At 41.5% G+C, this 27,235-nt stretch overlaps 1 protein-coding gene across 1 annotated transcript; it reads right to left on the reverse strand.

Moving 5' to 3' along the window:
- Positions 1-589: 589 nt before the first annotated feature.
- rp1l1b (rp1 like 1b) lies at positions 590-18,815 on the reverse strand. Its single transcript, XM_084700273.1, has 5 exons — positions 18,330-18,815; positions 15,659-15,836; positions 11,892-15,415; positions 9,090-11,786; positions 590-9,026 (listed from the first exon to the last, which is right to left on the reverse strand). Exons 1-5 carry the CDS (start codon positions 18,813-18,815, stop codon positions 720-722), a joined length of 15,192 nt encoding a protein of 5,063 aa, XP_084556399.1. The 3' UTR covers positions 590-719.
- Positions 18,816-27,235: the final 8,420 nt, after the last annotated feature.

Consider the following 27,235-nt stretch of genomic DNA (forward strand, 5'->3'; position numbering starts at 1 on the left):
TAATTCAAAGTCAACTCCACAAGTTACACGATTAAATTATTTATCTTTCATATTTTATATTCAACTATTTGTAATGAATGGCTCCAGCTACCTGAGGATAGGTATTGACAGCAGTAAAGCATGTTGCCAAAAATACATGTAACACATACCACGTTATTATGTTTCTGTAGTGTATGATTGTGATACTTTTCATTAACATACAGTACTTGACTAATGAAACACAGTATGCTCCATTTGTTTGTAGTTCCTTACTTGTAAACTCCTTAGGACTAAGGCTTACAGCTGAGTAGAATGTAAACCTTAACAATTCTACTCAATACAGTGATAAGTTATTGCACTAATACTGACTCATCTTATAAAACAAACAACATGAGTGGCAATATGCCATCAGGAGCAAATATTGTGTTTCCTGAGTTGTAAAATAAATTCTCCTTAATGTTAGTTTGCATATTTTCAAGTATTTTTTCCAATATTCCCTTTTAACATAACTTTTCTACTTACAGTTCCTGTGTATGTGCGCCCTCACAGTCATAGTAGTAGTATTATTATAAAGTGCTTATATGGTATTTTACAAAACATTCTGCTAAGCATGAAGTTAAAAATCTAAATCGTCTTATGCTATGTCACTTCCCTTTGGCTTTCTTGAACAGATCTGGTTGGGGATATTTTCTTCAGGGAGACGAGTTGCTTCTCTTAAACCTCACTGGTTGACTCTATATTCACTTGGCCTTCATTTTCCGAAGACATGTTTCCTGATCAAGGACCTCTTCTAGTGATCCGGGTTGAGATTCCACTGAAGATTTAGTAGGCTGAGTGGATAGGCTCATTTCGCGTGACTTATCACCCTCATCATCATCTTCAGTCGATGATTTGCTTGTTGTATGATCGTCATCATTTGATTCGTCTTGTGCAGTTTCATCATTTTCCTGTGCAGTCTCATCAACTGCCTCAAACTCCTTCTGCAATTCTTCAACTAGAGTTTCAGATTCCTGATTTTCTTGTTCCTCTTTGGTCTCTTCATCATCTTCCTCTGAACCCATACTCTTCTCCTCCTCCATCTCCTTACTGGCTTCATCATCAAGTTCCTTTTCATCCTCTTTCCTGTTCTCCTCTTTGTGGATGTCAACACGCTCTGTCTCAAAGTCCATCATTTCCTCTGGATTGTGTACTTCTGTTTCTGAATCTTCAACATCTGCATAGGCCCCATCTTCAGAGTCGACGCTCAATTTCATCAAGGCATCATATGAGGTCACTACTGTCTCCTCAACTGGCATGCTCACATCTGACCTATCCTCATTGGGAGTCACAGTGTCTTCTTCTACATCATCTAGTTTTTCTTCTGGCTCAGATTCATCATCTTCTGCCTCATCCTCCCCATCTGCAGATGTCCCTTGATTCCCGATGTGGCCTTCTTCATTGGCTGTATCGGTTTCTTCATATTTTTCAGATGCCTCAGTAATATCTATAACTTGGTTTACAGTGACCTTATTATCTGTGTTCTTGTCACCACCTTCCTCCTCTACGTCATCTTCTTCCTCTACCTCCAGTTCTTCATTATTATCTGATGTTCCTCCTTCCTCTGCCTCATCGTCTGCTTTCAGTTCTGATACCTCATCGTGACATTCAGTTCCCTCAACATTCGATTCTAGCGGAGAATCCTCTTGAAGATCCTGAATCACGTCTCTGACCTTACTGATTTGTTTGTGTTTTGCGGCTCCAACATAATTCTTCTCAGCCGCTCTATGACCTTTTACTTCACTTTCATCTTTGTCTCTTTCAGCAGACTCTTCTCCTGTATCATCAACTTGAGCTGACTCTTCCCCCGCACTTTCCACTTCTGCAGACTCATTTTCTGTAGTATGTTCTATTGCAGATTCTTCTATTGCACTGTCTGTCTCACCGCCCTCCTCTCCTGCTGTTTGATCTCCTTCAGATTCATCTCCTGTCGTTTCGGGTACAGCTGACTCTTCTTTTCCAGTCTCACTTTCTGCAATGTCTTCATCGTCATCATTTTCTTCATTTTCAGCTGTTTCTTCCCCCTCCTCTCCTGCTGTGTCACCTTCTAATTCATCGTCGTCTGCATTTGCATCTGTATTTTCATCTGTCTCTTCCTTATTGTCAGTTGTTTCCTCTGCCTCCACTGTTGCTTCTGCAGTTTTGTCTTCTGCAGCTTCACCTTCCACTGCAGAAGCTTCACCACCAGTTTCTTCTAAAGATCCATCTTCAGCTGAAGCAGCCTCACCAGTTTCTTCTAAAGATCCATCTTCAGCTGAAGCAGCCTCACCAGTTTCTTCTAAAGATCCATCTTCAGCTGAAGCAGCCTCACCAGTTTCTTCTCCTGCTGTTTCTTCAGCAATTCCACCTTCACCACCAGTTTCTTCTTCTGCAGATTCCTCTTTAGCTGTGGCCACTTCACCAGTTTCATCTTCTGCTGTCTCATCAGTTGTTTTTACTTCATCAATTTCTTCTTCTGCAGATTCATCTTCAGCTGTATTTGCTTCTGTGTTTTCATCTTCTGCTTCTTCATCTTCAACTGTTGAAGCTTCACATGTTTCTTTTTCTGCAGATTCATCTTCAGATGTTGCAGCCTCACCAGACTCTTCTTCTACTGCTTCATCAGCTGTAGTCACTTGATCAGTTTCTTTTTCTGCAGATTCATTCTCAGCTGTAGCTACTTCTGCAGTTTCTTCTTCTGCAGATTCATCCTCAGCTGTAGCTCCTTCTGTAGTTTCTTCTTCTGCAGATTCATCCTCAGCTGTAGCTGCTTCTGCGGTTTCTTCTTCAGCTGATTCATTAGTTGTAGCTTCTTCTGCTATTTCTTCTTCTGCAGATTCTTCTGCTGTGGCTGCTTCCGCAGTTTCATCGGCAGTTTCATCTTCTGTGACTGCTTCCGCGATTTCATCAGCAGTTTCATCCACAGCTTTAGCTCCTTCTGCAGTTTCTTCTTCTGCAGATTCATCCTCAGCTGTAGCTCCTTCTGCAATTTCTTCTTCTGCAGATTCATCCTCAGCTGTAGCTCCTTCTGCAGTTTCTTCTTTTGCAGATTCATCCTCAGCTGTAGCTGCTTCTGCGGTTTCTTCTTCTGCAGATTCATCCTCAGCTGTAGCTGCTTCTGCAGTTTCTTCTTCTGCAGATTCATCCTCAGCTGTAGCTCCTTCTGCAGTTTCTTCTTCTGCAGATTCATCCTCAGCTGTAGCTGCTTCTGCAGTTTCTTCTTCTTCAGATTCATCCTCAGCTGTAGCTGCTTCTGCGGTTTCTTCTTCTGCAGATTCATCCTCAGCGGTAGCTGCTTCTGTGGTTTCTTCTTCTGCAGATTCATCCTCAGCTGTAGCTGCTTCTGCGGTTTCTTCTTCTGCAGATTCATCCTCAGCTGTAGCTGCTTCTGTGGTTTCGTCTTCTGCAGATTCATCCTCAGCTGTAGCTGCTTCTGTGGTTTCGTCTTCTGCAGATTCATCCTCAGCTGTAGCACCTTCTGCAGTTTCTTCTTCTGCAGATTCATCCTCAGCTGTAGCTGCTTCTGCGGTTTCTTGTTCTGCAGATTCATCCTCAGCTGTAGCTGCTTCTGCAGTTTCTTCTTCTGCAGATTCATCCTCAGCTGTAGCTGCTTCTGCGGGTTCTTCTTCTGCAGATTCATCCTCAACTGTAGCTGCTTCTGCAGTTTCTTCTTCTGCAGATTCATCCTCAACTGTAGCTGCTTCTGCAGTTTCTTGTTCTGCAGATTCATCCTCAGCTGTAGCTGCTTCTGCAGTTTCTTCTTCTGCAGATTCATCCTCAGCTGTAGCTGCTTCTGCAGGTTCTTCTTCTGCAGATTCATCCTCAACTGTAGCTGCTTCTGCAGTTTCTTCTTCTGCAGATTCATCCTCAACTGTAGCTCCTTCTGCAGTTTCTTCTTCTGCAGATTCATCCTCAGCTGTAGCTGCTTCTGTGGTTTCTTCTTCTGCAGATTCATCCTCAGCTGTAGCTGCTTCTGCAGTTTCTTCTCCTGCAGATTCATCCTCAGCTGTAGCTCCTTCTACAGTTTCTTCTTCTGCAGATTCATCCTCAGCTGTACCTGCTTCTGCGGTTTCTTCTTCTGCAGATTCATCCTCAGCTGTAGCTGCTTCTGTGGTTTCTTCTTCTGCAGATTCATCCTCAGCTGTACCTGCTTCTGCGGTTTCTTCGTTTGCAGATTCACCTTCTGTGACTGCTTCTGCGGTTTCATCAACAGTTTCATCCACAGCTGTAGCTCCTTCTGCAGTTTCGTCTTCTGCAGATTCATCCTCAGCTGTAGCTGCTTCTGTGGTTTCGTCTTCTGCAGATTCATCCTCAGCTGTAGCTCCTTCTGCAGTTTCTTCTTTTGCAGATTCATCCTCAGCTGTAGCTTCTTTTGCTATTTCTTCTTCTGCAGATTCATTCGCTGTGGCTGCTTCTGCAGTTTCTTCGTTTGCAGATTCATCTTCTGTGACTGCTTTCGCGGTTTCATCGACAGTTTCATATACAGCTCCTTCTGCAGTTTCTTCTGCAGATTTATCTTCAACTGCAGCTAGTTCTGCTATTTCTTCTTCTAGAGATGTACTAGCTGAAACTACTTCTGCAATTTCTTCCTCTGCAGATTCATCTTCAGCTATGGCTGCTTCTGCAGTTTCTATGTCTGCAGATTCATGTTTCTCTGTAATATCCACAGCAGATGTTGCTTCAGCAATGCAATCTTCCACTGATTCATTCTGAGCTGAAGCTTTTGTGGCAGTGAGTTCCTCAATTGCCTTATCTTCACTTTCATATGTCACTGTCTCAGCAGTCTTGCCTATGGACAATTCTTCTTCAGCTGTACCTGTTTCAGGACTCTTATTTTCCACTGCTTCCTCTTCACCCATAACTGCCTCTGCACATTCTTCCAAATTTGTTTTCAATGTCATTGCTTCAGCCATTTCCCTTTCTTCTAATTCATTCTTAGCTTCCTTCCCTTCCACCATGTCTTTCTCTGTTTCATTAACTTTTTGAAACTCATCATCATATTCCACTGTGTTCAACGCCTTAAGGATTACTTTTTCAACTAGTTTTTCTGCAACTTTTGTTTCTTTTGTGGATACAGTTTTGTTTTCTTTACATACAGGCACCTCCTTTTTCATTTGGAGAATTTTCCTCAAATCAAAATCCATCATAACTGGAGCTGTACTCATGACCTCAGCAAGAACTGCAGGCCGAGCTGCCATTTTTTTCATGATACATGTGTCACAAGGGCAATATTCATCATCGCTTCGCTGGTCACTGAAAGATGTTCCAGTGGCAGTGTTATCACCATCACTTTGTACTACTCCTGCTTCAATTGACTGATCGCGTATGACTTTCAGCCTCTTTCGTCGCTGCTCAGCTTTTGCCGATGATTCATGAGACATTACCTCTTTAGGAGGTCTTGGTCTTCCAGCTCTGCCATGAATTTTTCTTAGCTCTCTGTCCATACTTGTTTGTATTCTTCTCTGTACCTCATCTTTCAACTCACTTATCATGGTGTCAAGTTGTTCATTATCGTCCAAGTTCCATCTAATCTTAAACTCAGCCATGGCATCAACATAATGTGTCATAAACTGCTTTTCTAGTTTGTTTAGCAAATTCACTACCCAGACAGGGTCAGGATCCTGAGAGACCTTTTTAGCTAAATGTGCTTTTACAATAGAAGGTGGAGTGCCAGAGCTTGTGTCCTCCTGATGGTTTGTTTCAGCTTCTTCAGGTAGTTTAGGTGTATTGTTGTCGTTTCTTGAGCTATTATCTGAGGATGGAGGTGTTTCTAATAACTCTCGTGGGCTGGCATCACTTCTGATAGTCTCATCTGATGCTGGGACATCATCTTCTTGTTGCTTATCTTCATCCATCCCTTTCTCCACTTCGTCTGATGTTAACTGAATCCCACAGGGTATGTCAGGCGTTGCCTGGTCAGATGGCACACCTGCAGTTTCTGGGCTCTCCTCCTCTGCTTCATCAACTTTTTGTAGATTTGCCAATGATTCATCCCCCTTTATAATGGTCTGTGTATTTTGTGTCTGTGGCACACCGCTGTTAACACTGCTCTTGCCAGAACCTGTTGAGCCACTACTGACATCCACACCAGAAGATGATTTAGGGTTGTCATCTACAGAGCGCAGATCATTGGGTGTTTCATTCTGCTTTATCTTCTTCTCATTCTCTGAGGGGTCACATAACCACAGAGACTGGAGGATATTCATCAGCCTCCGGTATCTTGCATCTTTGGTGTTTGTGTCAGTGGGATCAAAGTCTATTAATTGTAATTTCGCAAGACAATCAAGGAGACCTCTGGCTGAAGTACTTAGTTTACGTCCATAAGTTGATGAAACCTCTGGTAAACTGTTACATCGATCAAGGGTGGGACTTAGTAATACTTTCATAACCTGCACTGAGGAATGGAATTTACTTGATGCAACTTTGGAACCTGTACTGGGAGGAGAATCTTGTGACTCTGCCTCAACTGGGCTGTCAGTATCAGGTACCTTTTTTGTCTCTTCAAGTTCTTCTCCAATCTGCATTACACACTCTGCAGGGGTTTCAGTTTCCTCAATCCTGTTTGCTTTATCTGTTGGTATTAATTCCTGTGTTGAATGTGTTGTATCTAGTCCATCACAGTTTTCATTGAATTCGTCTGCAATGTCATACATAGCACTGTCTGAAGGAATTTTCTTCAGCCATTCATTCACAACCTCATTTGGAGAGGCATTTGGTAGGTTAGATGGAACTATGTCACAGACATCATCCTCTGTTGCTTGCCATGAGGAGACACTGCCTCTCCTGTGCCTACATTTCAAAGCTTCATTGCATGTTCTTTCAGAGATGTTGGATTTAGAATCTCCATTTAGTGGAGATTCGTTCTCAGTCTTGCTGTCCGCCATGGAACCGCCAAAGAGAATAACGGGATGTTTACTCTTACTTGGGCTTCCTTTTGGTGGTCTTGGGCTAAGTCTCTCTGATGCAGTTTTTTTACTGGACTTACTAGTCTTCACTGAACGATGACTCCCATTTTCACTATTGGTATCATCAGTTATTTTATTTCCATCTACCTCCAAATAAGTTGATTCTTTGTGTTTAGATTTCGCAGACTCCAAGTGCACAGAGGCATTTGAAATATGTCTAGAGGAAGATCCTGGACTTGATGAAGCCTCTTGCAATTTGGAGTTACAGTGATCACATTTTAATATATCTGATGCTTTGGATCTGGCAGATATAGAACCCTTTGATGTAACCGACATTGCCGTATGGGCTTTATCTTCCTCTTCTCCATTTGAATGGTTTACCACCCCTGGGACCTCAGACATTTTAAATTTCTTAGATTTTGCAGATAAATTAGACTTTGCAGAAATAACACTGGCTGCTCTGTCCTCAGAATCAGTGGTCTTTTCAGCAACAATTTCAGACCTCTTAGACAAGTTTGATTTAGCAGAAACATTTGATTTAATAGACATAACACTGGGGGTTCTCCTGGTTTCTCCCATGCCCCCCTCCACATTCCTCTCAGTAGGAATTTCAGAACCTTTGGTTTTCTTTGATCTTGCTGAAATATTTGACTTTTCAGACAATATGCTTGTTGCCCGATCCTCAGTTTCATTATTTTTGTTTGCTGGTGAGTCAGACACTGCCTTATTATTTTCTTCGGCTGGAGCTTCAGAGGTCACTTTAGACTTCCCAGATCTCGCTGAGACATTTGATTTTGCAGTCAAAGCACTAGAAGCCCTCTCTACATAAGCTTCTGCATTTTCTTCAGGAGATGCTTTTGAAGCTTTTGATTTCCGTGATATACCAGAAGCATTGGACTTTGCTGACAGTGCACTGGTCGCTCTCTCCTCTGATTCCTCCAGTTCATTTTCTTGTACAAGAATTGCAGATGCTTTGGACTTCCTTGATCTTGCAGAAACACATGACATGGCTGACATAGCACTAGGGGCTCTCTCTTCAGTGTCCTCAACTTCAACAGTTGGAAGATCTGAAGCTTTGGACTTCCTCGATCTTGCAGATACAGTGGACTTAGCTGACATTGCACTTGGGGTTCTCTCCTCAGTATCGTCTTCCACATCTTTTGTATCATTGTCATCAGGAATCTCAGAAATAATTGATTTATTTGACCTGGCAGAAACATTACACTTGGCCTTCATTGCGCTAGGTGCTCTCTCTTCAGCTTCTTCTTGGTCCTCTGCATTCTCTTCAGGGGAAGGCTTTGAGGCTTGGGACTTCCTTGATCTGACAGAAATACTGGATTTAACAGACAAAGCACTAGGTGCCCGCTCTTCAATTTCCTCTACTTCTTCAGCTGGACTTTTAGATGCTTTTGGCCTTGCTGATCTTACTGAAGCATTGGACTTAGCTGACATTGCACTAGGAGTTCTTTCTTCAGTATCTCCCTCCACATCTTGGGCATCATTGTCAGCAGGAATCTCAGAAGCTTTAGATTTCCTTGATCTTGCAGAAACATTAGACTTTGCTGACATAGCACTAGGAACCCTCTCCTCAATTGCTTCTTCTTCTTCTGCATTTTCTTCAGTCGCTGATTCTGCATCCATCTTTTGGCCTGCTTTTTGTTCTTCTTCATTGTCTTCAGGTGGTGCTTCGGACGTTTTTGACTTCCTTGACCTGGAAGAAACATTAGACTTGGCTGACATTGTGCTAGGTGCTCTCTCTTCAGCTGCTTCTTGGTCCTCTGCATTCTCTTCAGGGGGAGGCTTTGAGCCTTGGGACTTCCTTGATATGACAGAAATATTGGATTTAACAGACAAAGCACTAGGTGCCCGCTCTTCAATTCCCTCTACTTCTTCAGCTGGATCTTTGGATGCTTTTGGCATCCTTGATCTTACAGAAGCAGTGGACTTAGCTGACATTGCACTAGGGGTTCTCTCTTCAGAATCTTCTTGCACATCTTTGGCATCATCATCAGGAGGAATCTCAGATGCTTTAGATTTTGTTGATCTTGCAGAAACATTTGACTTTGCTGACATAGCACTAGGGGCCCTTGCCTCGACTGATTCTTCTTCCTCTTCTGGATTCTCTTGCTTTGGTGCTTCTGAAGCATTATATTCAGGTTCTTCCTCTACATTGTCTGCATCCTCTTCAACAGGAATATCAGAAGCTTTAGACTTCCTTGATCTTACAGAAACCATAGACTTTGCCGACATAGCACTCGGAACCCTCTCCTCAAGTGCTTCTTCTTCATCTGCATTTTCTTCAGCCGCTGATTCTGTATCCATCTCTTGGCCTGCTTCTTGGTCTTCTTCATTGTCTTCAGGTGGTGCTTCGGATGTTTTTGACTTCCTTGACCTGGAAGAAACATTTGACTTGGCTGACATTGTGCTCGGTGCTCTCTCTTCAGCTGCTCCTTGGTCCTCTGGATTCTTTTCAGGGGAAGGCTTAGAGGATTGGGATTTCCTTGATCTGACAGAAATATTGGATTTAACAGACAAAGTACTAGGTGCCCGCTCTTCAATTTCCTTTTCTTCTTCAGCTGGACCTTTAGATGCTTTTGACATCCTTGATCTTACAGAAGCAGTGGACTTAACTGACATTGCGCTAGGGGTTCTCTCTTCAGTATCTTCTTGCACATCTTGGGCATCATCAAGAAGAGGGATCTCGGATGCTTTAGATTTTGTTGATCTTGCAGAAACATTTGACTTGGCAGACATAGCACTAGGGGCTCGTTCTTCATCAGCTTCTGGATCTTCTACTTCTTCAGGAGGAACTTCTGAAATCTTTGACTTCCTTGATCTTTCAGACACATTAGACTTTGCTGACATAGCACTAGGAGCCCTCTCCTCAAGTGCTTCTTCTTCTTCTGCATTTTCTTTAGCCGCTGATTCTGCATCCATCTCTTTGCCTGCTTCTTGGTCTTCAGCATTGTCTACGGGTGAGGCATCAGACGTTTTTGACTTCCTTGACCTGGAAGAAACATTAGATTTGGCTGACATTGCGCTAGGTGCTCTCTCTTCAGCTTCTTCTTGGTCCTCTGCATTCTTTTCAGGGGAAGGCTTAGAGGCTTGGGACTTCCTTGATCTGACAGAAACATTGGATTTAACAGACAAAGTACTAGGTGCCCGCTCTTCAATTTCATTTCCTTCTTCAGATGGACCTCTTGACGCTTTTGACCTCCTTGATCTTACAGAAGCAGTGGACTTATCTGACATTGCGCTAGGGGTTCTCACTTCAGTATCTTCCTGCACATCTTGGGCATCATTGTCATCAGCAATCTCAGATGCATTAGATTTCCTTGATCTTGCAGAAACATTAGACTTTGCCGACATAGCACTAGGGACCCTCTCCTCAAGTGCTTCTTTTTCCTCTTCTGGATTGTCTTGCACTGGGGCTTCTTCTGCATTATCTTGTGGTTCATCTTCTGCGTCCGCTTCAACAGGTATATCAGAAGCTTTAGACTTCCTCGACCTTGCAGACACATTAGACTTTGCTGACATAGCACTAGGGGCCCTTGCCTCGACTGATTCTTCTTCCTCTTCTGGATTGTCTTGCACTGGTGCTTCTTCTGCATTATCTTCTGGTTCTTTTTCTGCTTCCTCTTCAACAGGAATATCAGATGCTTTAGACTTCCTTGATCTTGCAGAAACATTAGACTTTGCCGACATAGCACTAGGGGCCCTCTCCTCAAGTGCTTCTTCTTCCTCTTCTGGATTGTCTTGCACTGGGGCTTCTTCTGCATTATCTTGTGGTTCATCTTCTGCGACCGCTTCAACAGGTATATCAGAAGCTTTAGACTTCCTTGATATTGCAGAAATATTTGACTTTGCTGACATAGCACTAGGGGACCTCTCCTCAACTGATTCTTCTTCTTCTTCTGGATTGTCTTGCACTGGTGCTTCTTCTGCATTATCTTCTGGTTCATCTTCTGCGTCCGCTTCAACAGGAATATCAGAAACGTTAGACTTCCTCGACCTTGCAGACACATTAGACTTTGCTGACAGAGCACTAGGGGCCCTCTCCTCGACTGATTCTTCTTCCTCTTCTAAATTGTCTTGCACTGGTGCTTCTTCTGCATTATCTTCTGCATCTTCTTCAACAGGAATATCAGAAGCTTTAGACTTCCTTGATCTTGCAGAAATATTTGACTTTGCTGACATAGCACTAGGGGTCCTCTCCTCAACTGATTCTTCTTCCTCTTCTGGATTGTCTTGCACTGGTGCTTCTTCTGCATTATCTTCTGGTTCATCTTCTGCGTCCGCTTCAACAGGAATATCAGAAACGTTAGACTTCCTCGACCTTGCAGACACATTAGACTTTGCTGACATAGCACTAGGGGCCCTCTCCTCAAGTGCTTCTTCTTCCTCTTCTGGATTGTCTTGCACTGGGGCTTCTTCTGCATTATCTTGTGGTTCATCTTCTGCGTCCGCTTCAACAGGAATATCAGAAGCTTTAGACTTCCTTGATCTTGCAGAAATATTTGACTTTGCTGACATAGCACTAGGGGACCTCTCCTCAACTGATTCTTCTTCCTCTTCTGGATTGTCTTGCACTGGTGCTTCTTCTGCATTATCTTCTGGTTCATCTTCTGCGTCTGCTTCAACAGGAATATCAGAAACGTTAGACTTCCTCGACCTTGCAGACACATTAGACTTTGCTGACATAGCACTAGGGGCCCTCTCCTCAAGTGCTTCTTCTTCCTCTTCTGGATTGTCTTGCACTGGGGCTTCTTCTGCATTATCTTGTGGTTCATCTTCTGCGTCCGCTTCAACAGGTATATCAGAAGCTTTAGACTTCCTTGATCTTGCAGAAATATTTGACTTTGCTGACATAGCACTAGGGGACCTCTCCTCAACTGATTCTTCTTCCTCTTCTGGATTGTCTTGCACTGGTGCTTCTTCAGCATTATCTTCTGGTTCATCTTCTGCGTCCGCTTCAACAGGAATATCAGAAACGTTAGACTTCCTCGACCTTGCAGACACATTAGACTTTGCTGACATAGCACTAGGGGCCCTCTCCTCAAGTGCTTCTTCTTCCTCTTCTGGATTGTCTTGCACTGGGGCTTCTTCTGCATTATCTTGTGGTTCATCTTCTGCGTCCGCTTCAACAGGAATATCAGAAGCTTTAGACTTCCTTGATCTTGCAGAAATATTTGACTTTGCTGACATAGCACTAGGGGACCTCTCCTCAACTGATTCTTCTTCCTCTTCTGGATTGTCTTGCACTGGTGCTTCTTCTGCATTATCTTCTGGTTCATCTTCTGCGTCTGCTTCAACAGGAATATCAGAAACGTTAGACTTCCTCGACCTTGCAGACACATTAGACTTTGCTGACATAGCACTAGGGGCCCTCTCCTCAAGTGCTTCTTCTTCCTCTTCTGGATTGTCTTGCACTGGGGCTTCTTCTGCATTATCTTGTGGTTCATCTTCTGCGTCCGCTTCAACAGGTATATCAGAAGCTTTAGACTTCCTTGATCTTGCAGAAATATTTGACTTTGCTGACATAGCACTAGGGGACCTCTCCTCAACTGATTCTTCTTCCTCTTCTGGATTGTCTTGCACTGGTGCTTCTTCAGCATTATCTTCTGGTTCATCTTCTGCGTCCGCTTCAACAGGAATATCAGAAACGTTAGACTTCCTCGACCTTGCAGACACATTAGACTTTGCTGACAGAGCACTAGGGGCCCTCTCCTCGACTGATTCTTTTTCCTTTTCTAAATTGTCTTGCACTGGTGCTTCTTCTGCATTATCTTCTGCATCTTCTTCAACAGGAATATCAGAAGCTTTAGACTTCCTTGATCTTGCAGAAATATTTGACTTTGCTGACAGAGCACTAGGGGCCCTGTCCTCGACTGATTCTTCTTCCTCTTCTAGATTGTCTTGCACTGGTGCTTCTTCTGCATTATCTTCTGGTTCATCTTCTGCTTCCGCTTCAACAGAAATATCAGAAGCTTTAGACTTCCTCGACCTTGCAGACACATTAGACTTTCCTGACATAGCACTAGGGGCCCTCTCTTTGACTGATTCTTCTTCCTCTTCTGGATTGTCTTGCACTTGCTTTTCTTCTGCATTATCTTCTGGTTCTTCTTCTGCATCTTCTTCAACAGGAATATCAGAAGCTTTAGAATTCCTTGATCTAGCAGAAATATTTGACTTTGCTGACATAGCACTAGGGGCCCTCTCCTCTACATCTGCTTCTTTCTCTGCATTTTCTTCAGCCGCTGATTCTGCATCCATATTTTGAGCTTCTTCTTCTACATTATCTTCAGGTCGTGCTTCAGAAGTTTGTGAATTCCTTGACTTTCCAGAAACATTTGACTTAGCTGACATAGCGCTAGGTGCTCTGTCTTCAATTTCCTCTACCTCTCCAGCTGGACCTTTAGATGCTTTTGACCTCCTTGATCTTACAGAAGCATTGGACATTGCACTAGGGGTTCTCTCTTCAGTATCTTCGTCTACATCTCTACCATCATTGTCAGCAGGAATTTCAGAAGCTTTGGATTTCCTCGACCTTGCAGACACATTAGACTTTGCTGACATAGCCGTAGGGGCTCTTTCTTCATCGGCTTCAGGATCTTCTACATTATCTTTGGGTGGTACTGCAGAAGATTTGGACTTCTGTGAAGTAGCAGAAGCATTAGACTTGGTAGACATAACACTTGGAACTCTCTCCTCAGTTGCCGCTTCTTCAACCGGAACATTAGAAATTAAAGACTTCTTTGAGCGTTTTGAAGCATTTGATTTAACTGACACAGAGCTGGATGCCCTCTCTTTACATTCCTCATTTTTTATCTCAGCATAATCTTCAGGAGATCCTTCAGTATTTTCTTGAGCTGCCATGTCTGATATAATTGACTCTGAATCTATTTTGTTTTCTTTAGGTGCAAGCTTTAACACACCAGACGTGGACTTTGTAGAGGCATTTGATTTAACTGACATGGCACTTGTTGATCTTTTCCCTGTGTGCTGATCTTCATTCCCCAAACTCTCTTTTACTTTGGATTCACTTGATTTTACAGAGGCTTTGGATTTGACAGACATGGCACTGGACGATCCTTCTCTTTTTTCCACTTCTTTTCCTTCAGCTGTTGATTTACTTGATCTTGTAGAGACATTTGATTTGGCAGACATCGTGCTCACCGTCCTCTCCTCAGGTTTGATGTCTTTTTCCTCAGTGTCCACTAAGGGTTCATTATCATCATGAGTGGCCTTCGATTCATCTGGAAATGCTTTATCAGATGCTCCATGTTGACACTTTTGGGATTTTGTGGAACATTTTGAAGTAGATGAAAATTCACTGGCTGGCCGCTTGTTACAGTCAGCCTGATCATCAGGTCTATTTACTTCTGAGGACACAGTCTTAGCGACCTTTCTGGACTTGACAGACCGCACAGAACAGGTAGATGCCTTGCTTGGAGGCCGAGGGGACAAATGATGCATAGGCGTTGTACTCAAAACTGCACTTTGGGTGGCCTCTTCATCTTCAAGGTTACTATTCTGGGAACATGAAGCTGCTCTCGAAGCACTTGGTGGAAGGTCGTCATCCTCCTCATCTTGATCCTCCTTGAAAGATGCCAGGATTTGAGAGGACGCACTTATAGCAGACATTGGTCGTTCCTCCCCATCTGAAACATTTGTGATTTTGACACTAACTTGGTCATTTTGGGAGTCATTTGATGGTTGTGAAGATGGACTATCTGGTGTAGTCTCACCATTGTCTGTGGCCTGAGTTTCATCAATAATCTCACTCTTAGACACCTCACTTCTGTTACAACAGCGGTTGATGGTGCAGTATTCAACTGTGTCCCTCTCTTCAACAGTTTGCTGAATGCATGTTGCCTTCTCAACCACATGCTCAGTGTACTCCTCACTAGACCTGGATACAGTTCTTTCCACCAATGTCTTTTTACAGACCATTGTGTGTGAGGAGGCACTGGAGCTGGAGGATCTGCATTGATGAGGGATGCCCTGTGTACCCGAGATTGGGTTTTTCCACATGTCATACTCCTTGCAATGACTACAGCAGTGTGGACAATGTGATTCCTCCAGGTGCTTTTCATGAAGCTTTGTGATGTACACATTGTCATCTTCACCCACTGAGACAGATTCTGGTTCTGAACAGCTCTCAACACTACTTTGTTGGAGGTAGTAGTTCATATGCTGCCCATGGGGATAATTAGATTTTGTCCCTGATACCTTTTTTATTTCCGTGGACCAGTGTAATGTCTCGTCATTCATTATCCGGAACCGAACCTTCATCTGCATCGACAAGCTGCCATCTTTGTTTACAAGCACCCTTTTTTCTATGTCATCATCCATCATCTCTTCCCCTGTGTGAGGACAGGGCTCGTGTCCTGTTGATGCAGAGTTCAGTCCATTTGGAAATGACTTTTCTGATGATTCTGAATGTCTTGCAGACCGGTTGCTTGATTCAGATCTTGGGTGGATAGTGCTCTTCTTTGTTTCAAGTCCAAAATTCACTGCAGTAACCAAGAAATTGATTGGATAATGCATACATTTGAATAAATAGAGAGTAACAATTTTGGTGAATTATAGTATTAATTAATCGGCAAGTGTAAAATGTTGAATAGTTTGAATTGCTATCAAAAGGAATTGTTGACAGAAGACAATAATATGTTTCTTAAAGAATCTGATATTTGCTAACCAATTATTAAATAAACCAATAACAAAAATATTTATTGGTTTACAATATGTATTCATACCGCTTTTCTTGCTCTCTTGGGCCTCACTGCAGACACTGGACCTTGACCTTGGTGTTAGCCGTGGAAGTCTGTCATCTAAGTTTTGCCGAAAATTCTCAATAATGATAGGGTGTGAAGGCTCACTCCCTACACAGACCACCACACTGGGGCACTGAAAGAGACTCTGAATGCTGTCAATCTGAAACAGAAGGTATAGATATTTATTAATACAACAAGTTGATCATTATATATTATTTCTTTATCCATTCCTTACTTGTTTGTTATATTTCAAGTGAATATTACTAAATTGTATTTACAACCACTGTTATTACTTGTGTTATATGAACACAGAGGAACTGTTGTGTCATTGTCAGTATTCACAACATGCTTGCATCAATGGGTCTAACGGTGTCATCTGGATTGTAATCCTAACACAGGATAATCTAATAAGAACCACCTGAGGTGACAGTGCAGTCTGTCCCTGGCCAGCCTCCATTGTCACTATGTGAAGCAGCCTAACAAGTGTGCTGACGATGGGGAAACAGTAGACCTGGTCTTGGTCATTGTAATCCATAACACTAAGAATAATTACAGCATGATTTATTTGCACAAGGACACCCTCTACTTCTAAATTTGTGTGATACACTGTCTTAAGTGGAATCTCCATACTGGAGTCAAAATAAAGTATTTGCTTAGGTCGTAATTCCTTCTGCAATCTTTTGCGGTTGGGCATTAATTTGTCTTTCCAACTTGTCTCTTTTCTTTGTCCAAATCCATGTGTGAATGTAGGAAATTACTGTGTAATACCATATTAAACCCCAAATTGATTAAATAAAGTTGCTGGTATTTCACAGATAGGGTATTCATGTTTAAGTGCAGTATGAGTCAATAATATCAGTCTTTCTCTGTGCTCTTTTAAATACCTTATTTAAACAAGTTAGTACATCAGATTTAACACAATTTCATTAGCTGGAGAGGTAATACAGTAATACAAGTAACTTTTACATTAAGATGGCTGCACAAAAGCCAATTATCTATCACAGCTTTAGTATCAGACCCATGAACATTTTAAGAAAATAATGGCGGTTAGATGAATGGTGATGTGTGGAAATGTTTTTTATCAAATTACTTTACTTTTGAATACATACAGTTGTGCTGATAGAGCAGTTCTTAGTTGTGGAAATGTACAGCAGTCAAAACAGATAAATTACTTTATCCAGAGACACACGAAACCCAGATGAAGATAATTAATTGCCAGTGTGGAGGATGCATTTCTGAAAGACTACTGGTCTCAAGCTGGTGTGTGTATTCTCAACATTGACCTGTTTCTTCTCTTTCAAAATAGCTTAGATTTGACCAAGATTAATGGTTATTCCACAGAGTTTAAGCATTTCCCACCTTCTATGTGAGGGAATATCCTTGTTGTTTTCCCAAAAGACACATCAAAAAGTATGAAGAAGCCTACTATAACTGCCAGATCTCCGGCAGTTATAGCAGGCAATATATAATTGCTGGTTTAACATATGAACTGATTAATATAACTTTTCATTAAATTATGAACTTTTATATTTATTTTTAGATTCTGTTTTACTATGATTAGGACAAGACAACTTCATTCCTTTGTTAGGAAACACAATTTTTGTCCACATATAAATTCATCATAAACACAAGATTACACTCTTTATACTTCTTACAACCTCATTATGGATCCTCACAAACCATTCCTGTAGCATGTTTTCATTGTGGTAGCTTTATTATTTATTGTGGAGAGGAAAAAAACTCAAAGGTGCCAATGTAATAATTTCCCTGCTTGCTAAATATCCAAGCAATTTCAAATGGCTACTGAATATCAATAGATCCATATAAATATGAAGTCATCATTGCTGCCGTAGGGATGGTTTTAGTACGGTCGCATCCTTGTGGAAAGCGCAAGCTAAAAGGCCCCAATGGAAAGCTTTGCTGTGCTTTACAGCATGTTTACCCTGGGAAGTACATGCTGGGGGGTAGTGCTAATAGGAGGATATGCCTGCTACCACTGAGAATACAGCTGCTGGTGGTGGGTAAGGTATATAGGAGAGACTGTCCCAAAAGACAGGAAACACCAGCTCCAATCTAGCGACTGACTCCTGCTTAAAACATAGGCCTATCTCTAAGCCTGGGGGAATTTGTAGTGTGCCTGAACTGTATCTTGTGTGTGTCTTTTAGTGTCACAGATATTAGCCATTGTTATTTGGTAAACCAAATCTCATATCTCATCTCAAGAATAATTTGAGAAATATGTGTTTTTGAATGATGGGAACATTGACTGCCCTTCTAAGCCGAAAAACTCTTGAATAAGTATTTAAATATGTGGTTATCCTAAGTCATATCACTAGAGGCCTCTCTTTCACTCATCTCCTCAACTCTAAGCCTGACAGGCTCTCTGTTAAGTATTGCTTGCTCTTTAGATCATATCATTTTTAAAAACTGTGTCGCAAGAGGTTGTTTTATAAAAGCACTCAAACTGAATGCACAAAATGATACAGGAAAATACATTTTTAGGAGCTGACTATCCATTAATGTTTTTTTGTTGTTGCAAAATCCAACTGACTCAGGTAACATTGCACAATCTAGGCATCATCTAGGACAGCACAGTAAACCTTATGTAGGCCATGATATAACATTTGTTTGCTCCAAGTGTAAGTGTTCTCACCTTGCGGCCTTCCAGTGTGTACAGTTTCCTGATGTGGTACTGCATGAACTCCGAAACCTCATCCAGAAAGAGCCCCATGCTGCGCAGGCTCCTGCGATGCAGCACTATGGTCCTCCGAATAGAGGGGTCACTGTTTTTCACCAGCACCACCTTCTTCTTGTCCCGCTGAGGGAGGTGAGGGAGGTGGTAGTGGTGGCCAGAGTGTTCAACAGGGGTCTCCTCAGGTCGGGTGAGCCTCCTGTGAGCTTGCTGGTGTTGGTGGTGATGGGGATGGTACCAGGCAGAGGACTGGGCCCCTCTCGCCTCTACTCCCATATCATGGGCCTGTTTGTGTTCGTTGCAAAGGTAGCATGCCTGGATATTGGTTGGCTCCTGGTGGGAAAAACCACGGGAGGAAGAGTGTAGACCGGCAGGAAGTGAAGGTTTTTGGTGCGCATCATCCACAAAACCATCAAAGCACTGGTAACTACGCTTGTGGGAGGCCATCTTCACTTTTCCTGCCGGACACTAGCAGGTTCCTGCTCTGGGCGTAAGTGTGTCTCAGCCGTGCGAATGTGGTCCCGTACCGGTCAACGGAGGTAGATGGGAGTGAAAATGGTTGTCGTGGTCACACTGTTCAGGGACATCCACTGGGTGAATGTGTTCCTTCCAATCATCCCTAACTGGAATAGAACATAAAGAGCTAGGTTAACAATATCTGACACCACTTACATCCCTGTCAAGGTTTGACAACACACTAAGCCTGCATCATTAACATCACCATAGTGTTATTGTGTACTCAAATCTAGGATTGAATGTACTGTAAATGTGTGCAGGCCACCTAACATTTCAAGCACAAATCCACTTACTCTTCTCTCAATGTCAAACAGTGTTAGCGGGTGATATGATAATTTGAGTCTCGACGCTCACTCTACACTTTTACATTAATGTTCTTTTCTCAATGTTTTCATGGAAGTGAACTGAAGTCCTTAATCAGATGTTCAAACTCTTAAGATGATAAGTCTAAAGGCCAATTTATACTTCTGCGTTTTACGGACATGCACACAGGGAACGCCTTCTCCGTCAAGGAACTCCCTCTCCGTGCCCTCTCCGAACCCCTCAGAGAGCTCTACGTGCACCTCCCGATTTTCCTGACTATTCGTCCGTCAGTCCGTCATTTACGGATACACTTTGTTTGTGATTGGTCCGTATTAAGAACCGCTTGCGTCAGGGGCGGGGTTGCCATGACCAACAAGAGTACAGAATCCTTTGACCGCCATTGTTTTAAGTTTTTACAATTCATATTTCAGATAAACTGTACATGTAAATCAGCATCTGAATTAAAATGTGACGAGAAATGGGCAGTGTAGTTGCTGAAAATTTGCTTATTTTATTGATGAAACGGCTCATTTGTACACTTGCTCCGACTTTTCAATAACCTAGCTAGCATCCCAGTGCAGCGCCACCTACTGTTCTGGCAGTGATTGCTTTCAGCACGCAGAGCCGTCGGAGTAGTATAAATTCAACCAATCCGTCCGACTCCGTGCGTGCGTCTGTCCATAACGGAGTTTGAGAAGTATAAATGGCTTAGCAGGGCTTCACATGAGTTCTGTCAGTAGAATGAAACCTTTACCTGGAACCATACAACTGGGTGTTTGTATTGATATCTTTAACAAAATACAACTGTTTATTTTTTACATCAACAGATTGTGAAGACATCTGAGACAGTATAACAAAGGCAGTGAGAGGAAAGAAGCTTCATCAAAATAAAAAGCTTAAGTCCTCACTGACAGAGAAAGTGGACGATGGTTTCAAGTCCTGGTTGTATGAAGCTAAGCATACAACTAAGCCACAGTTCAATACATCTGTCTATAATGCTAGGATTACCCACTAAAAATATACATAAATACAAGCACTGAATAAGCACACTGTTCATGGATAGATACAATGTGGAGACTTTAAGATAATGTAGCCCTTCGATCTTGTGTTGAGAGGAAAGGAACGTAAGCTAGCCTAAGCTTACTAACAAGTGCCAGAAATGACTGAGAGTTAAATATTCAGTCAGCAATACAAAAAGTAGGCCATACTGAAGATTGCAAGAACAGGTCAAAATACAATAATTATATGACTTTTTCAAGAATCACATGGCTATCAGGACACAATTTTCCAGATAACAACATGTGAAAGATTGTAATCTATTACAGTCTGTATACATGTATACACAACATGGCCTTAGAAACTTATGTTTCATTACGTAATCTTTCATAGTTTGCTTTTGGGCTAATACCAGTTTACAGAGAGCCACTACAGCCTGTCAATTGTCACTTGATTGGCTTACGATACACCTTGAGTTGAAAAAAGTTATTCTGGTTTGTATGAACACTCAGGCATTAACTTTAAGACAGTTGTAGGAGTTCTTAATATAACTGTTTAAAGCATTTGAGCATAAAGTTTAGAGTAGACCTTGTTATTTACACTGCTAAGGAACTGGATGTGCATGTAAAGAGGTAGATTAAGGTATACCTATTGAAAAGCCTCATGTTGACAAAGTACTTTCTCTTTAGCTGAATTGTGGATGATGAAATCAAGGATCTCTTTAGCAGAATAGTGCATCGGTTTACACTGTGAGAATATGTAACTGTGAACCAAACACATCACAGATTATCAGTTTTTGCCGCAAGGAATGTGTCTCAATAAAGGGGTTACAGATAAAAACGCATCATTCTAGCTGCCGAGGATCAAGACAGCTTCATGTCCCCCAGACACAGGCCTCTCTGAATTCTGCTTTCGATGATAACCTCACCAACCCTAAGGTGTAAAACCATTCAGCTACAAAGTGGGAAATCATTTTATTTCTCAAAACATGTCAGAAACACTGTCTGTTAGTGGCAAACTGTGTGCCTGTGCTGATATCATACATAACAGTTTGAGGCAGCATCTTGAAAGACAATACATGAAGAAACCCCATGTAAGTGACTGCATAAATAATAATTTTACTGCCTGTGCAAAGTCATTGTACAGAAGTACATGGCTACAGAACGGATGTACAGTTTAGCCATTCTACAACTTTTTTAGAAACTGGATGAGTATATCATCTTTGTATTCTAGCTGTCATAAGCTGTTCTGTATCTTTGTGTGGCTTGATGTTTGTTGGTTGCAGACAGGTAGGAAAAGGTCAACTTTTTTTCATTAACCTTTGCCTATTGCTTTATTGAAAATGGTTTTATGGTCAGAAGTTGGTGCAAAAACCGCCTTCTCATTCCTGAGGGCAAGATTGAGAAAAGTTTCAGAGGACAGTTGACTGACAATATTGCAGTTGTTTTCCCTACAATATGATTTAAATGACTGGTCTATTTCAATGTATCAAAACCAATACTCCTTTAGACTGTCTGGTACCAACCTGTCTAAAAACCTGAAGGTAGGTGTGCACCTCTTGCTAGACCCACACCCTCTTGCTTTCTGTTCTTTGACCTGCGGGTTTAACTTTTTGCTTCCATTCCATCTTCTACAGTACAAATGCAACATTGAGTAAAAGCTCAGTATACTTACACAGTCTACAATCATGATTCAACCAAACATGAATAAATCCATCAAAAATGGATAACAGTACATCTTTCCCCAAAAAAAATCTTCCCCAAAGAATGGGAAGTACACTCCGAATGAGACGCCAAGCCTTGTGCCTTCTGTGCGAACGAGGAGATGACGGAACAGCCAGTTCAAAAGCCCTCCCCCAACACGGGCCTACCTGCTAATCGGGTCCCTAGGAGTCTAAGGATAGAACAAAAAGCCTTTCTAATCACTCTGAGATTGCCTGAGGCTTTGGACACATGACCAGGACACCCTTTGATAAAAGGGAAAGCAACTTTGCACGTTTTGGACAGAAGGCACTGAAAGTCAAGGACCAGCCATGACTCGGCATTACCCTCATCCCCTTTGCCAGCTTCTTCATGTGGTACCTGCATGTGAATGATTCAGATTTAGCGAGGCAATGTCTGACCTGACACATAAATCAATATTTCAACAAATAATTGCAATTTGTGATTTGTTGAGAAGAACACTTTCCTTTAAGAAAGTGGCCTTTCTTTTGGTATCAAAAATAAGTGATGCAATATTTCAAAGTCTGGATTGTTAAAATTAAGTTAATGAGGTAAAATGATTTAAAAAAAGAATGAATGTTTACATACAGATACACATACAAATCAAGGGGGAAATTCTTCACCTACACCAAGAACTTCAGTAGATTCTCATGAAGGCGGCCTACCAAAGAGGTCTGAAAACAACTCCTTTGGTAAAGCCAAAGGTTAAGAATAGAGTATCGAGTACAACAGCACTGTTACAGCAGCAGTAACAAGGTCCACACAGATTTTTTTGTAAGACATTAAATTACTAAATTCAGTATACAAAATAAATCTAACTTCAGCCAGAATAATGCTGATAGAAGTAGGCTACTTTCATATTCATAATAAATTCATATTATTTCATCTTCAACACGGTCCAAAGTCCAAACAGCTCAGTTCTTGTTCTGATTCAAGGGGATTGATTGTGACAAGGTTTAACACCATACTGGTGGGATTAAGATCACTCAGCAAGTGGCAACTGGAATTGTGAGATCAACCAATCTTTGATTTCCAGTGACTCCTCTGGTGATTATTGAAATGTTGTCAGCCATTTATATCATGTTTTTTTAAGATTAGCTTGCATGCATCATTATAGGGCAGCTTAACACAGGCGATTGTACTTTATAGAAAATGTTTATTAAGTTGATCATTCAATTAATGATTATCAAGTTGATAATATCAAATTTGTATTATCATTATTATTGTAGGGTATTATTATAAGGTTATTCTTAAAAAAAAAATGTTTATCAAGTTGATCATTCAATTAATGATTATCAAGTTGATAATATCAAAGTTGTCTTATTATTATTATTATTATTATTATAGGGTTTTATTATAAGGTTATTCTTTTTTTTAAGTAAACTGAGGGCACCTTTCCTATTTTGACGTTTTAGAAGCATTTTATTAATTGTAAATTTGATCTGATTAAAATTGTACCAAAAATCTTTGGTACAATTCTAACAGCCTAATAAATCAGTATAAAAGTGCTAAATGTTTATTTCACTACTATCAATGAGAACACAGAGCCAAGATCTTGGAGATTTTGAACTTGATAAAGTGTCACTGATGGGGATTACCTGCATTAGATTCCAGGACATACTAGCTAATCCTAATAGGTTGCATGCTCTCCCCCTGAGTTACCCTGCACAAGGTCTGCTTGACACTCTGCAAACTATATGAAGGAGTAACAGCATACATTAACAATTCATGGGGCACACACTGCTAATATTCTAAAGATGTGAAGAATTTGTCTATCGGATAAAATCTTTTCTTTGATAGAAAGTATTTCTTACTGTAATGTTAACATTGTCCAGCCCCATTTTGTGTCGTATATTAACCGGAGACAACTTTGCCATCCAATTTTTGCTTTTATTCACTTGTGAGCAAACTTCATACATGACTATAAGTAACTAGTCACGGGCAAAAGCACAAAATCAACAAAATATTTGTCTTAATTCAAATCTGGGCATCAACCCTCTTTTCAAGGGCAAAGGTCACACCAAAGAACAAGTGACTGTTCTTGTCTTATCAGGGCTTGCAGATGTGTGTGCATTGCCAGTCATTTCCCTATGATGTCCGCGTGGTCTCTGCTACAAGAAGTGCTTAATCACAAGTGTGCCTCCCACCAACACAAACATACACTCAGTGGGGCGCAGCATTAGGCCGGACGTCTGCTTGCATCTTAAGGAGCTTTTCGGATCAGGGGTCGGAGTGGAGTGCACTGATATGTTCTTGCATGACTCATGAGAAGCCACCCCCCCCCCCTATTGAGTCTCACTTCCTGGCTTTCTGGTACAGAGGAACTACGATGATATCCACACACATACATATTTACACCACAACCTCCACATTTCTCTCATTTTACTCTGTTATCAGTCAAACCGTTCTGTGCCGTGCATACACACTGAAGGCTTTCCACAACCAGGAAGACAAAATCAGCCCTTACCCTAACAGGCTCAGCTGACACACTGACTTGGGGTAGCTGGGGCTTAAAGGGAATATGTCTGTGTAGGAAACTGCCAATACCAAAGACACTCCGTCCATCCCAATGCATTTTACCACATATTTTCTATAGGCTATAATACTGTTTGGATGATGTAATTGAAATATACAGCCACTCAAAGCTTGGAATCCTGAGAAATGTAATGTGGTGGCATTTCTAGAAGTGGACTGTCAGTCACTAACCGAGACTAACAGAGAAATCTGTTACATATATACAGACATATAACAGCCAATATCAACCAGGACTAGAAGAAACCTGTCTTCCACTTCTTTTCCTTCTCCCCACTGCTGTGGTGAAGACAGCTCCGGTCACACCCCCAACACTCATTTCTCAAGCCTGCATGTGAGTACTGACGCCTGGGCTTAGCTGTCCTCAGCCTCCCCTTCAGGCCCGTCAGGGCTAATTACAGCAGAACAAAGCTCTGTGGCCAATCTGCAGCTATGTTTGTCGCTGTCCTTTCTAAGCTTCACACATGAGGGGTTGAAAGTTGAATATGTAGTAGAGATCACAATGGCGTGAACTCCACTGGTCAAATACTCTTGACTCTTGATGTGTTTAGGATCATTGGCAAGTGGCCAATAAATACACACATCAGTGCACAACATTACATTAAATATACAACATGCATATTGCCTTAGTCCCTTTCCCCACATCACCTTAGGTATAGATAGCCAATGTGGAGCCCAGGACCAGACAGGTTGCACTCTCCTTGACCTGCTGTACCCCACACACACTCATCTCCCAGAGACATCAGTAGGGCACATAGAGAAGCAGGGACTATAAATGTAACAGAGAGGAGACCCCTGGCCCCTTAAGCCTCTAATACACTTTACGCAATCTCTCTGTGGCATGCAGAATGCTCACATGCTCTGTGTAATCGGTGGCCTGTGAGAGAGAGACAGAGAGAGAGAGAGAGAGAGAGAGAGAGAGAGAGAGAGAGAGAGAGAGAGAGAGAGAGAGAGAGAGAGAGAGGCAGACAGGTAGGCAGAGACAGACAAGTGAACCTGTGAAGATGTGTCATATTTTGCTGTTGCCCATGTATCCTGGACTAAAGCAGAGCATGTTCGCTCAGTAGTAGCACAATTACTCAATTTGAACAAATTGAGTTTTATAGGGCCATACAGAGCCCTTATATTACAGTTTTCCCTGTTTATGTTCTTGCAGTTTCATTTGAATAAGAAAGCCTTTCTAATTCTATAATACTTATTTTAATGCTATAGCTCATTGTATCAGTGTGTGTGGCGCATTTTAAAGCCAGGATCATAATTGTGAAGATGAGTTAGGATTCTCTGGTGGTGAAACAATATGATATTTAATGTACAAATAAATACATTTTATGCTCAAAAACATGCTTTATGTGTGTCCGCCAATCTAGCCTGCCAGCATTTTTGAAGGCCAACAAATCCTATTAGTGGGATATGGTGTCTTCCCAACACTACCGGATTCTCCTTGTTAAAGGTGTGCATTGGATTATTTTCAATGAGATTCCTTTGATGGCCTGTATTGGTTTAAAATAAGCCAACACTTACAATGAGACAATACTGAAAAAAAAGAATCCTGACATCTTGTCCTATTTTACAATGTGCATTCGCACAGCATTTTTGCTGTCACATTTAGATCAGTTCGCAATCTGTTCAAAATGACTAACGGACTCTTACGTTGTAATTAACTAGCCCTGATAGTATTATTAATATTTAGCTCAAAATAGGCTTTCCAAATCCAACTTCAAACTGCAAAATAATATGTCATTAAAATGACACACCTCTACAGCAAACAAAAGAGACAAAACAGGCCTACATATATAAAAACATATTTCACCCTCCCCCTTTCTCAAACCTCATCTGTTTATCTTGCCTGCTTCTATTGCTTTTGTCCCTGTTTCAAATGTATCATCTTTCTGCGTCCTGCACTCTCTAGACGGCCACTCCAAACAACATTGACAACAAAAAAGCTTGTCCTTAGCAAAAACATAAGAAATATCTGCCATTGACTTTACCATAAACTTTACTTGGGGTTACAATAACTTTAGTAAAGGAAAGCGAACGTGTATATCATTGAAGTACGAGATTTGAACCCCAATTCTTACTATTCTAAGTCAAAACAAAGACAAAAATTACTGTCATAAGTGAGAATCGGGTTAGGTTTAGTGTAAGTGGGTACAGTATATATGAAGATTCTGGGGGAAGGGTTGTTTTCTTAAAGGTGTGGGATGTGCAAAATGAATATGCTTACGCTGACTGAATGTTACCCTGTATAATTCATAAAACGGTCCGTAGACTAATGATGGTAGTCTTTAAGGGCATGACATCACACTAATTAAAAGTTTTGTGGGATAGTTTTAAAACCCCAGGGCAAGTGTGATGCCCTTTGAAAAATGCAAACCATGTCTGTTTTGCGATGCAAGATATCCAAATAACAGGTTTATCTCATGTCTATTGAAATATTTCAACAAAGTTTTTTGGTGTCCAGTTTTTCCCCCACCCCTATTGCTCTTGTATATATTAGGCCTGTCAAAAGCCTGCACCTTGTGGTCATGATAAAAGTACACACCTCAGCTTTTAAAGGGCTTTCATTACAGCAAATAACAACAATTTACAATCCAATGCAAAGTACATTGTTTCCAACTCACATCCTGTTTTGTACCTGTCAACATGGTGCAGATATTCCAAGTGTCAGAGCTCCGGGAACGACCGAGTGAGTCATTTCCGTGTGTCTCATTTGATGTGAAAACTTTTAGGAAGTGAGACAGACCATCCAGCAGGAAGGGATTCCTTCAGTCTCAGACATCAACAACATCCCGGGTATAT

This window comes from Hypomesus nipponensis, chromosome 6, assembly GCF_054491055.1.
Source record: "Hypomesus nipponensis isolate SF chromosome 6, ASM5449105v1, whole genome shotgun sequence".
Classification (NCBI taxonomy): Eukaryota; Metazoa; Chordata; class Actinopteri; order Osmeriformes; family Osmeridae; genus Hypomesus; species Hypomesus nipponensis.

Bases quoted from the DNA above. Each gene is read 5' to 3' on its own strand.
- rp1l1b (XM_084700273.1), bottom strand. From the start codon at position 18,815: ATGGCCTCCCACAAGCGTAGTTACCAGTGCTTTGATGGTTTTGTGGAT. The intron at 15,416-15,658 runs GTATGAATACAT...TGGTTACTGCAG, and splicing joins CCAAGAGAGCAAGAAAAGCG to TGAATTTTGGACTTGAAACA. The intron at 9,027-9,089 runs GTTGAAGAGGAT...GAAGCACCAAAG, and splicing joins CTAAAGCTTCTGATATTCCT to CAAGAGAATCCAGAAGAGGA.